Source organism: Carex rostrata, chromosome 4 (assembly GCF_964058835.1).
Source record: "Carex rostrata chromosome 4, lpCarRost1.2, whole genome shotgun sequence".
In the NCBI taxonomy this organism is placed as follows: domain Eukaryota; kingdom Viridiplantae; phylum Streptophyta; class Magnoliopsida; order Poales; family Cyperaceae; genus Carex; species Carex rostrata.
In genome coordinates, this window is record NC_135921.1 from 13,224,611 (window position 1) to 13,238,038 (window position 13,428).

The window sequence follows — 13,428 nt, forward strand, 5'->3', positions numbered from 1 at the left end:
TGATCCTATGCAATACCGTAGAGGATACAGATTCTATTATAAACGGGTTTGGTACTGGTTCATGATTTGTTGACCAATTGCGAAACAGGTCATTTAGACCGACTTTTTTTAAAAAAAAAAATCCTTCTCAATTTTGCATTGTACTCTAGGTAGAAAAGTTTGAAAAATAAAAGTTGCTTCCGTGAGGATCAAATTTTAATATTTTATGCATATTTTTTTTCTAACATACAATATTTAACATATTCTATGTACTTTAACATGACGTGTCATCTGAACTGTCAAAACGGTTGATTTTTTTTTTTCAACTTTATTATGTTAATGAAAATAATATTTAAAAAAAACACTGATATAATACCCAAATATAAATATTGCCCCCTTATTTCACCTGTTATCACTACATCTGAGACCCACTCGTAAAACATTGAAAGGGATCTCTTTTGTCAATGAACATAGGGGGCACCATATATTTTTTTGTATTTTAAAATAATGTTGATCCAAAAATTGTACACCTAGTTGGCTCATACATAAAATACTCATTACAATTTCTGTTGGCTCATACATAAAATGCACATATAATTTTTCATGCTCATTACATAAAATGCTCATATAAAAAATATTGTTGGTTCATGCATAAAATGCTCATGCATAGAATGCTAATTACATTATCTTTCATGTCATGTAAGAAGTATTGTTGAATCATGCTAATTGCAATTTGTAACATTTATATATGTTATCCATTTTTTTAAAAACAAATACTACTTTGCTTCATAAATATTCTTTTTCTTAAAAACTTTACTAAAACATATAAATTTTTATAACGTCAATAATAATTAAAATGTTGGAGGAAATCAAATAATCGTATGCCCATGCAACATTTAGAGATGGGGTTGAAGAAAATATAACTATTTAGGTATTTCATGGTCCATTTAGATAAGTTTTTACTTTTTTTTTTCTAGATGTAATGTATGGTTATTTTTCTTTATTTTTTGTTTCATTTTAAAGTTTTACTGATTGATTTACTCACTGTATTTAAATCTCTTATTCTTATTTTTGTTATTTTTATTAATTTCAGAATAATTGCATAATGATCTCCTCATTAGGGGACAATACTTCTTTTGTGGTGGCAAATACTGCAGTTTTTCTCGCTGGTTGCGTAGGTTCTTTCAGATCCGTTGCCTTATATGTGCTACCATGCTCTTAAGGTTGAAAAACTGAAGGTTGTGCACCAGATTTGTAATATTTGCTCGACTTGCTTTCAGGGCTTTCGTAAGCTAGCTACAGTGCAGCCTAACAACTGAAAACCGAGAGAAGAGAAAAAACATTAATAATTGTTGGTAAGAACTAACAGTGCAACCTAATAGCTGGTGTACCAATACTTCTTTCCATTTTTAGGTTTCATTGTAACAGCTAGTAAACATCTTGTAAATTATATATAAAAATGAGACCGAATTGTAAGAATATGAACAATTATTCAATAAATATTAAAATCGATTCAATTCAATCAATTAATGATTGTTCTACCATACAACATGGGGAATAAATCTGCAGGATCCTGTGATTCTAATCTACTCCATTCAAAATCACTTACTTTTTATGCACGAATCTCCAAATAGATGAATTTGAATTTGAATTTGAAACTCATAATGTTTAGAATAGATACCCATGCATGTACCTGCCAATTTATAGCTCATTTCATAGGTAGTGTTCGGCAACTATGGCTTAGAGCTCCTTAGTGCTCTAAGGAGTCTTAAGCTCACTGAACGGGTGCTCCTTTATCAAGCTTAAAACTACTTTCTTAGTGCTCCTTTTGCTCACTTTTCTTAAGCTTGCTCAAGATTTTAAGCTATAGTTATACATGACTTAAGCAATTTGTCAAGCTCGAGGCCTTCTTAAGAAAGTGATTCTTCAACTTTATTGCCGAACGGGTGCTCCTTAGTGCAGCTTAAATTTTAAGCATGTGACTCTTGCTGAACAATACCATAAAACTCACATGGAAATATACAATTTACAAAACAACTATGTGAAAATAGATTTGATAAAATGATAATTAATACACATGACCCTAGCCGCGAACACCCCTCCCCCCTCCCTCCTCTCCCACCAGCCCATTCCAAGTCCATCTCAGTCCATTCCGTTGGCTAGCTCTCCTCTCTTTTCGTCTCTTCTTTTTCTTCGGTGAAAACCGTGAATCATCAGCTCTTACTTTTTCTCAAATACTAGAGCTCAGTTTGTGGAAATAGCGAAAGGAGGTCAAGGAAAGGAGGCGTAGCCCCTCTGCCTCTCTCTCATTTGCTATCTCCAACCGTTACTTTCTCCGGCCATCTCTCGCATATGTCTTCTTTAGCCGCCACATCCGCCTCCCAACTTCAATACCCCTCCACCCTCACGCCTCTAAACTCTAAATCCATCCTAAACCATAGATTTGTCGGCCTCGAGTATCCTTACTTCAAAAGCCGCTAAACCAAAACCATTGACTGGATAGGGAGAGGTTGAGGCCATGTCAGCCTTCCCCCACCCCTTGCCATCTACCCCCCACCCCCTCCTCCCAAAAAAAAGGATGTCGTTGTATTGTTTTATATTTTTGCATTATTAGATGTTGTTGTTGTGTTGTTAGATGTTAATATTATGAATTTTAGATTGTTGAAGTTATTTGATGTTGATGGTGTTATAGATGTGAAACAATCGATGATAGATGTAACTTTATATTTTATTTAATAAATTTTTTACTTGATAGTCACTGTTAAGGTTTCAAAAAAGAAGATAACTAATACACATAAAAATATATTAAAATTGAAATAAAATAGAAATTTATCCTAACTATAAAACAATCTTGTAGACATAAAAAAAATAAGCGTGGTTGTGGGCAGACGCGTGATGTCGTGATCTACAACACTTTTCTAGATGGGCTGGGCAACAGAACTGAAACTGAGAGGGCACTGAATTTTCTGTGTCATATAGGTGGGTTGTGTAAATAAAGGTGAAATTTGTTTCCAATCACAAGGCAACACAGAAAATAACCAAAAATTTGTTTCCAATCGCAACTAGGATGAGAGTTGGTTGATACCGAGTCCTCCCACCTCGCTTTCGGCCAGCCCCCGAGTCCTCGATCGAGCACAAACCTTAACATGTCACAGATAGCACAAACCCAATCTCAAGCAGTCATTGCAAATGCACTTCGGAAATTGTGCATTAAAATATATTCTCAAAATTAATAAGCACCACTTTTGGTGAACATTAATTGTAGTCCAAACAAAGGTAATGAGTCTTTAAATAATCATATTTAATACAAGATATATCCCAGAATAAAAGAGATTTCCTAGCTGATTCAATATTGAATTAAACCTGAGAAAAAATCCTGGTAATTAGAACCTCAAATCAATCATTTGCTGACTCATAGTCATTGGTGAGTTGTAAGGATATGTGTCTTTTCTTTTATTTGTTTTTAGTTGTTACTTGCCTATACATGATTTGACAGTAAATGACCCTAAAAATAAACAGTACCAGCAACCCTAAAAAGAAATCCTAAAAGGGCAGATAAGTTATATTCAATATAGGTAAAAAAAAACAAGGCAATTTAGCAAAACAATATATTTGCTTAAAATTGGGAACTTTAGCTATACTAATACCATACTCTAACCCATAATGCCCCTGATATGCATAGCATAGCTAAAGTTGAATTGGTAATTAAAAAGGAAGTTTTCTGACAATACTAGCATTAGTTCTTGTGAAAACCAGATCTCACTTAGAGTCTCATAAGTGTGAGAGAGAGAGCGCGCATGGTGGGGGTCCCATCTGTCAGTAGCAAGTAACAGGAGTTGAGTTAAAATAAATCTAACACGGTATCATTTGTTCGAAGGGACCTTCAAGCTCTCCCATAGCCCGCTTTTCGGCCCGTTTATTTTCTCTTTCAGCCCAGTTGTTTTACGTTTCTAGCCCAAACGTCTTTTCTCTTTTTTTCTTCGGCCCGTTTCAACTTCCAACCGAGCGCCTCTTTTCTTCCTTCAACGACTTTTCTAGTTGGAGCCCATAATTTTGGCTACAAATTCAGACACACTTTTGGTGAATGTCAGTTCCTACGACCATTTTTATTTTATCTACGACAATTTATATCTTGTCAATTTTCACATTGAATTGAAATTGTTATGCCGACCATATATATTTTTATTTGATCTTTGTGATTATAATACTTTTGTGATGCATGCAATTGGCCTGCAAACCGGGTATTTGAATGAGAAAACATGTGTTCAATAGATTTTTTTTATAAAGTAATTTTTTTTTAAAATACAAATATATTTTCAGACAAATTAAATTATTTAACTAAATAACAAGACATGTAAATACAAGTTATATGTTTAACAATTTTTTTAATAAAAAAATACATATACTAAATAATAAAAGTATATCATTAATATTTGTTCAAATATTATCATATGAAATATCACGCAAATAAATTTTATCATCACTAATTATTGCTCAAACATTATCATACGAGGTAACAGGTAGTTTTTAATTATACCCATCTGAATGAGTGTTATCAGAACCGGACCGGACCGGTCGGTTCGACCGGAAAAAACAGGAACCGGTCTCTTGTTCGGTTCGGTTCTTATGTAGAATCGTCTGTGTAAATAAACCAGCCGAAACAGGTTAAACCGACCGGTTTTATTAAAAAACGATGAAACAAACCATCCGAAAAAACCCGGTTCAAAACAGATTCTTCCCAACTCTTTCGCACCGTTCGTAACCTCCTTCGTTTCGATTTGTCTCTATTGATGAGTGAAGACAAGGCAAGATGACTGAAGGGAGAGAGGAGAAATGTGCAAAATAATAAGCTCAACAAAAATAATGGTTTCAGAAATCTAGAATTCAAAGATAGGAGGTACTATGAGCTTCACCCATGTATGAAGCTGTGGCTCCGTCTTTTGACACAAGATAAACAAAATAAGTAGAAAAGCAAGGGCGAAGCTTCCTAAGCCGGATAGAATTGATCAAAACAATACTGCTGGATTATATAAGAAAATTGGTTTGATTTTTTTTTCTCGATTTTCTGATCTCCTCTCCTATGCACAAAACCATTACTCATTCTCAAGATTTATTTTGAAACGAAATTATATTAGAAACTGTCGAGATCAAATACTCTAGTTAGTCTCATGTAATCAATGATTAAATTGATAGAACACTTGAAAGGTTAATATTTTAGTTGATTTTATTGAATAAATCAATGCATTTAAGGTGTTTGATGAAATGCTCAAATCAAAGTAGAATTTTTATGATCGGCAAATTTGTTTAGAATACCTCATCTAAAATATAAATTAAGTACACAGTAATAACAATCAATGTTTAATGAGTCAATTTCATAATTTTTTGAGGATTTGCCAGAATCATTCTTGGAAAATCATATATGAATCAAAGTAAGTACACTGATTAGATCTCCTACGAGCTGCAACTTTCGCTTCAAAGATGTTCAACTGACACTAATATTAAGTTATAATTGTTTTAAAAAATCAACAGTTGAACCGATTGACCCATCGGTTCGACCACTGAACCATTGACCCGAAGCTTTGCCGGGTCGATGCCCGGTCTTCTGATAACATTGATCTGAATAATAGCTGTAAAAAACCACATGTTTGAAAAAGGAATCAGCATGAGAATACAACAACTGGATCTAATTATAACCTCATGTTCTTCTTACCTTATCAGAGTTGTAGTGCATCCCCATTTTGGAATTGGCACTTGTATCCTTTGAAGTCATCTCACTGAAACTTTTTCCTTTTACTTGATCATGAATGAAACCTCATGTTCTTCTTATCTTAATATATTAATGAATGAAACAGATATAGTCCAGTCAAAATACAGATTCGTACTGAGTGAAATTAAAAATACAGATTTGAGGTATTGTTAGAGGAAATTTAATTAAGAATCACTGAAGATGTCATTAGAGATGAAACAAACTTCAAAATGCAATGACTGGTACAACATCAAAATGACTAAAAAATGATAGGTCTGGATGTTGGGGACAGTCAAAGAGTAATTTCGTTGAACACCTTGCGGACATATACCAATACCTGACCAAATGGAGACAAATGAAATGCACACAAAAATTCAACCACAACAAGGAATAAAGCATAGAAAATAAAAGAGAGACACAAGATTTTACGTGGAAACCCTTGCGGGAGAAAACCACGGAAGCACGGCACAAAATCACTATATCAAAGAGTTTTACAATACAAAAATATAATCAAGCCAATAACACTCTCTCTCATACTCTTACAATTTCATACACTAATTTCTTACAATTTCCGTCCCATTTTTCCCTTTTTCAATCTGAAATAATTTTCGTGAAAATAGTGACATGGGCCGGGCCCATTTATTAGGCTTCACAATATAACAATATACCTACATGAAAAAACCACACTGGCAGTTATTTGTAGCTTGTACATGGTATTCATTTTTGCCTTGTGCTTAATGTAGTAAAGCTTGCATAATTCCATCCTCTACTCCTCTGAACCTTCACACCTATGCAACAACAATGTGGCACTTTTCGGTGGGGTCAATGTTTGTGTAAGCATGAATCATCAGTAAGAAGTTATACAAATTACGAAGACTGACGGTTGCAAATGAAAACCTAATCAATTGCATGAGCCATGGGAGAATTCAGAATTTGGAAAAACATAGAGCACAAAACGAGAAAAAATAGGTAGAAATTTTTTTATAATGATGCTTACAAAGAAGGCCAAAATAGAGTCAGCGGAAGGCATAGGACAGAGGAGTAATATATCTTTACTACTCATCATCCCCGTAACTCCAAGTCACTCCAGACCTACAATTAATGTTCTTAAAAATCAGAGAAGAAGGCAATTCGGGGATTTCTTCCAGTAAAGTGGCCTCGTAAAAGTGGAGTTTCTCAAGGGCAGTGAGCATCACCATTGTACCAGGCAATGACCGCAGCGAGCTTGCATCACGGATGACAAACTCCTTGAGGGTACTACTGTTTTGTAACAACCATTGCTCAGGCAGGTTCTCCATCCCTGAAGACTTGTCAACTCTCAGATTACTAACAAATCTTAGGCTTCTAAATGGTTCAATAAGAAGGAGACAGAGGTGATCAATGTACAGAGAATTGATCTTTAAAGAGACCAAGTTATTTCCTGCGTTGACAGTATGTGCTTGTTTCATAGATGAAAGTTCAATGAGCTTGTCGCATCCATAGATTTGCATGTGACGGAGAGAAGTAAATGTATTTTCAGAGGAAGGGATAAAAGTAATATTTACACTGTTTCTAATATAAAGCCTATCAAGTTTGGAGAGCCGTGATGCTGACCCTAGCAATGGCACATCAAGTTCACCACATTTTCCCATTTCAAGAAATTTTAGTTTCAAAGGCAGGAGGATGTTTTCGTGTTCAATTGTTACCAGCTTTGGGCTTCCCTTTATAGCTAGGTGTTTTAGTGACACAAATTTCCCAAATGCACCGGTTGGTAGCTGAACCAGATTCTCACAGTCTTGTATGCTTAAATTCTCAAGACAACGTAAATCTATGTTTTCCTGTTGCATAAATCCATTTAAGGATGTTAAGTTTGAGCATCTGTACATCTTCACATCCCTGAGTGATGTTGTTAGTGCTGATGATGTTGGGCCACTCGAGTGAGAACTTTGAAAATATTCTGGAAGATCACTCACTGCCACACGACTTATGGTAAGCTTATTTAGAGAAAGTGGCAGATTAGGAAATTTGGTCAGGTTCGGGCAATATTTAATGTTCAAGTATTTGAGAGATGGAAATGCATATGCCGGTGGGGTAATGGATGTAATATTTGCACTTCCTAATATCAACTCAGTGAGATTAGTGAGACCATATGATGCCTCAAGTAGTGGTACTTCAAGTTCACCACATTTATCTATGGTAAGTTTCTGAAGCTTGACAGGTACAAGGTTGCTCTGAAAATCCACCAGGGCCAGCTGTGGGCTATTTCTAATGGTTAAGTATTTCAAGGAACTTAGGCTTCCAAATCCTTCTGTTGGCAATTGTAACAGATTCCTACAATTTTGGATTGTTAGTTCCTCAATTGCTTGTAAATCTAAGTTTTGTTGCTGCAAAAATCCATTCAATGATATTAATTTGGCACAGCCGATAATTTTTACTACTTTAAGTGATGATTTCACACGTGTTAGTATTGGAGCTGTAATTCTGGAACCATAGTGCATATCTGGAAGAGAATTAAGTCCCACATGATTGACTTCAAATTTTACAAGAGAAACAGGAATAATAGGTAATTTTTCCAGGATTGGGCAATCTTCGATTTTAAGTTCTTTCAGATATGGAAAGCCATAACAATTGTGTGGTCCTGCCCAGGATTTCCAGTTTGGCATATTCCGGCAATATAGCCTTTCTAAAGATGGAAAAACACAATTATTTGTGCTATCATCTGAATAGTGCACTTCTTTCACTCCTTCCATTTTGTCAAGATAAAGAGTTTTCAGATGTGGTATTTTCCAAAGGAACGGTAGTGCTTCCCAACGAAGACAACTACAAAGTTTTAGGAATGATAGGTCCATATGATGTAAATTCCTCATCCAAATTGGAGATTTGTGGCCTCCATAACCGTCGATTGTCAATTCCTTGAGATTTGGATGGGGTTGGAGGTTATCAATGACTTGCTCAGGTTTGTTAGGATTTCTTCCATAGTATGTCCAAAATAGGGAAAGTGAAATAAGACTTTCCTTTTTGGATAGGTTTGCATTCATAGCTTCAACAGGATTCCCTACATTCTCAATTTTTTGAATAGAAAGCTTTCGAAGATTGTTTAGCATCTCTAGTTCATCTATATGGCTACCACTGCCCCGCCCAACCCAAAATGTTAACTCTTGAAGAGAGGTCAGCTTGTGTACTCCGTGAATAGTTTGCAACACTCGGTAGGGAAGGTCCATATAGCGTAAGCTAACAAGATTGGTCATTCCAGTTGTTTCAACACCCTCATAATCTGAATTCAAATACCCATCAGACATTTGTAGCACTTGCAAATGGTAAAGATTATAAATTGAATTCGGAAGCAAATATCTAAATAATTGCCCAACAATACATTCATTGACCTTTATAAAGCGAAGGTGCATCAAACGACCAATCTCCTCCGGCAATTCACATCTAGCTCCATTTATAACCAATACACGTAAAGTTTCCTTAAGGGATCCATTTGGAAGAACAAATGGATCTCGACTATTATGATCTACAGAGAAGGTTATTACCAAGGTGCGCAAATTCCTAAGATTGAACATCATTTTGATTTTACTTTCATGAATAGAGACATGTCGTGTGGTGCTAGGTATAACATCAAATTTGCCATTAAATTCTACTCTACAACATTCTCCTTTTGATACATTCTGTGCCAGATCATGCATTAAATCATGCATAACATAGTAGTAGCTTCCATACATAGATCGTCGTTCAAAGAAAGATTTCCTAAAAAGGTGATTGAAGTACTCTTCTCCGATATCTTCTGGTCTTTCTTCTCCATTTAACTCTTGTCGTATGAATCCAGAGGCCATCCACATTTTGATCAACTCATCTTTCTTGAAACAATAATCTCGAGGAAATATGCAACAAAATCGAAAGCATTCTTGTAAATCTGCTGGTAGATGGTAATAGCTCAATTTTAGAACTTCTGCAATATCCGTAGCTTGCTCTAAGTTGATCAGTGAATCATGGTTCAAAATTCTTTTCCAGTAATGGATATCTATGCATGAATTCAACAAGCTTCCAATCACCTTTGCTGCTAGGGGGCTACCTCGGAGTTTCTTTACTATATTATTTCCAATGTTTTGCAAATATTTATGATTATCATGGTTAAAACCGTAAAATGCATACTTATTTAACAACTCTAGCAACTTTGGCTCTTCCAAGCCTTCGAACATTAGATTTTCTCCTTCCATGTTTAGCACACGAGCAAGCATGTCAGAAACTGATTTCATTCTAGTGGTGAGTAAAATTTTGCTTCCTTGTTGTACAAATTTCAAGGATGCAATCAATTTCTCCCAATCACACATTTTGTCGTCATTCCACACATCATCTAGAATAAAAAGAATTTTCTTTGAAATTATCGCTTCCTTCAATTTTATCTGAAGGCGATTTAGTGATTCATTATCATGGCCTATTACCCCTAGTTCTTGGAGAATTTTTCTTGTTATATCTTGAACGCTAAAGCTTGTTGAAACACAAACCCAAATTAATTTGTCAAAATGGTTCTCTATGCTAATCTCCTGAAATATTAACTGTGCAAGAGTGGTTTTCCCTAATCCACCTGCCCCCACAATACAAAAAGTAGATAAATGATCGTGCGATGCTGGTTTTTTTAACCAGTCTATTATGATGGCCTTCTCAGTCTCACGGCCAAACACTTTGTTTTCAGTTAAAATGGAAGTTGTTTCTCGATTAGAAGTGAAAACAGGCTGAACATCTAGTGCCGTAGCAAATTCGAAGAAATGGCCAACATCTGCGGCAACAAGATCTAATGCTTCCACAGCCCCCCTCAACCTCTTCAATGTATCTCTACTAATGGTAGAACCTCGGAAACACACATGACAGTTGATCTCAATTTTTCTCTTCAGCCAGTTAACTATTGAATAGAAAAATCCACTCACCTGATCTTTATTTTTCACCAGATCTTCTAACTCCCGGTACTTCAGTTCATCAAGCACATCTTCTGCTGCTAAGAAAGCTTGTTTGAATTGCTCCAGCCAAGAATTCACCCCTGAATTTGGATGCTTGAATTTCAGCTCCTCGGCAACACTCATGACAGTTGTGATCTTGGGAAGAGCTGCATTCAGTCTACTTAGCTGGGATTCAGTACCAGCTGGCAGCATATGCTTGCCCAAGTACGAATAGGCTGTGTCGACTAGTTTCCTAATGATTGCAGATCCCGTCCATTTAGCAACGGTAAGAGCTATCTCCATGGAGATTTTCTTCTTCTAACTTACTCTCTTTCTTTCTTTTTCTCCTTTATTTTTTTGTTTAACTAACAAGGGGGTGTTGTGTACAGAACTACAAAATACTAAAAGTTTGTAGTGGACTGATGGATGAAAGATGAATTGAGATTCCAAGAGAAAAGAAGTTCCGAAATCAAAGGAAGTGAATTATCAAAAGAGAGATGGTATGAGCGAGAGATTGAGATCTGAGAAACAGAGTGAAAGACACAGCTAAAGAGACAAAAATAGCTTCCCCAAAGATGCAAAAGTTGAGTTCAAACAAAATTATGGACGGTCATAATCTCTGTGGCATGCAAAGAGTAAACATTGTTGGTAGCAAATAATTAATAAGCCTATCCCCACCTAGAGAGAAAAAAAATATAACTACAGCGTCACTGACCCGTTACATAGGTTCTCTTTTTTTTTTTTTGGACAATGTCGGTAGAAGCTACCAAACCAAAAAATGAAACAAAAAATAATAAAAATTACATTCATTACCTCTCCTTACAGCCTTTTATATCTATCTCAATTTGTCCCTGCAAAATTTCATCCACAAAATTCCCTCCTCATGAATTCAATCAACTAAATTCATTAAAGACAACACCTTCTCTTAAAGACCTTCTCATTTCTTTGCTTCCACACAAACTACATGGTTATGCTAAACCATACAGTCTAACCTCTTTCATTTTGAATTCCAGCTGCCATATATAGCTGAACGCTTAGACCTCGACCAAAACCCGTTACATGGTTAATTAGTGTTTTGATCAAAAAATCATTTTGATAAGGTCAAACAAATCTAAGACTCAGTCAAAATTATTTGAAAAAATTTTGTTTGAAAATAATCCTAGTTTTTTTAGCAATAAAAATTATCAATATTAGGGCTGTGGCTAATTTGCTGCCGGCGGTGCTGCCGCCTATTTTTTTATTTTGTGATGTCCAAAGAACAAATCCAAACTGTTAGATGTTTAATCTATATTATAATCTACTTGGAGACCAAATTTTACATTTTTTGGAATTTTTTTACTATATATTAAGCTGGTTTGAAAACCGCTGATTTCAATGCTGCAGAAATTTACTGAAATCAGCAGTTTTCAAACCAGCTTAATATATAGTAAAAAAATTCCAAAAAATGTAAAATTTGTTCTCCAAGTAGATTATAATATAGATTAAACATCTAATGGTTTGGATTTGTTGTTTGGACATCACACGGCTAAATATAGCCCCGGCAGCACCTCTGCTGAAATGCTGCCAGCAGCAATTTAGACAGACCCCAATATTAGACTATGTAAAAATTATTGATACTTTTCTAACCCACCAATAATGAAGAATATTTTAAATGCGTATATTTATTTTTCAATTCATCTAATATATATATATATATATATATAGAGATAGGCTAATGTGCTTCCATAAGCACTTGGCCCGAAGTGCTGCCACCCCATTTTCGATTTTTCAAAATCCAAACAGTCGATCCTAACCGTTCATCTTGTTCTCCATATTAATATCTGCTTGGAGACCAAATTTTACATTTTTTGGAATTTTTTTGCTATTTATTAAGCCACTTTGAAAATCGCTGATCCAACGGTGAACCCCTGATTTTACTGTTTGGCAAGCCCCCGTTGGATCAGCGATTTTCAAAGTGGCTTAATAAATAGCAAAAAAATTCCAAAAAATGTAAAATTTGGTCTCCAAGCAGATATTAATATGGAGAACAAGATGAACAGTTCGGATCGACTGTTTGGATTTTGAAAAATCGAAAATGGGGTGGCAGCACTTCGGGCCAAGTGCTTATGGAAGCACATTAGCCTATCTATCTATATATATATATATATATATGAGTTATATATATATATATATATATATATATATTTGTATATATATATATATATATATATTTGTATATATATATATATATATATATATATTTGTATATATATATATATATATATATATATATTTGTATATATATATATATATTTGTATTAACTATAAGCCTCATTAAAGAAATTATCGAAATTATTTCTTGAACAATATAATGTAATGAGTTTTTCCCTTTCAAATTTCTATTACTTAAAAAAGATTTGGATTTTTGCGATACAATTTTCAAGATAAATAATTCCAGAGTACATGACTCATCCTTGAAAGCCACCGATGTAAACCTCTAATTAATTATATCACCATCTGTGCTTATCTGTATTTATTTGTGAGAAGAACGGAATGAACAAGTATGATAATGCCACAATTCCATTGCAACGTTTTTAAATGTAAATGCATGGATCACTCGTATAGTAGATCAGTATCAACGGTTTATGATTCGCCGTTTCAATCCGATTTGTTTGGATGAGCTCAAAAGAACATCCTAGTTCTGATCATATAATTTTATTATACTTCCTTATTTCAATTTGGAGTACATAATTAGCATCAATTTAAATTTGAAAATTAAAGCAAAGCATATTGAAGGGGCATATTTAT

General features: G+C 34.7%; 1 protein-coding gene across 1 annotated transcript; it reads right to left on the reverse strand.

The window, feature by feature from the left end:
• Positions 1-6,169: 6,169 nt before the first annotated feature.
• On the reverse strand, positions 6,170-11,235 carry LOC144553464 (putative disease resistance protein RGA3). Its single transcript, XM_078301638.1, has 2 exons — positions 6,723-11,235; positions 6,170-6,622 (listed from the first exon to the last, which is right to left on the reverse strand). Exon 1 carries the CDS (start codon positions 10,942-10,944, stop codon positions 6,781-6,783), a length of 4,164 nt encoding a protein of 1,387 aa, XP_078157764.1. The 5' UTR covers positions 10,945-11,235; the 3' UTR covers positions 6,170-6,622; positions 6,723-6,780.
• Positions 11,236-13,428: the final 2,193 nt, after the last annotated feature.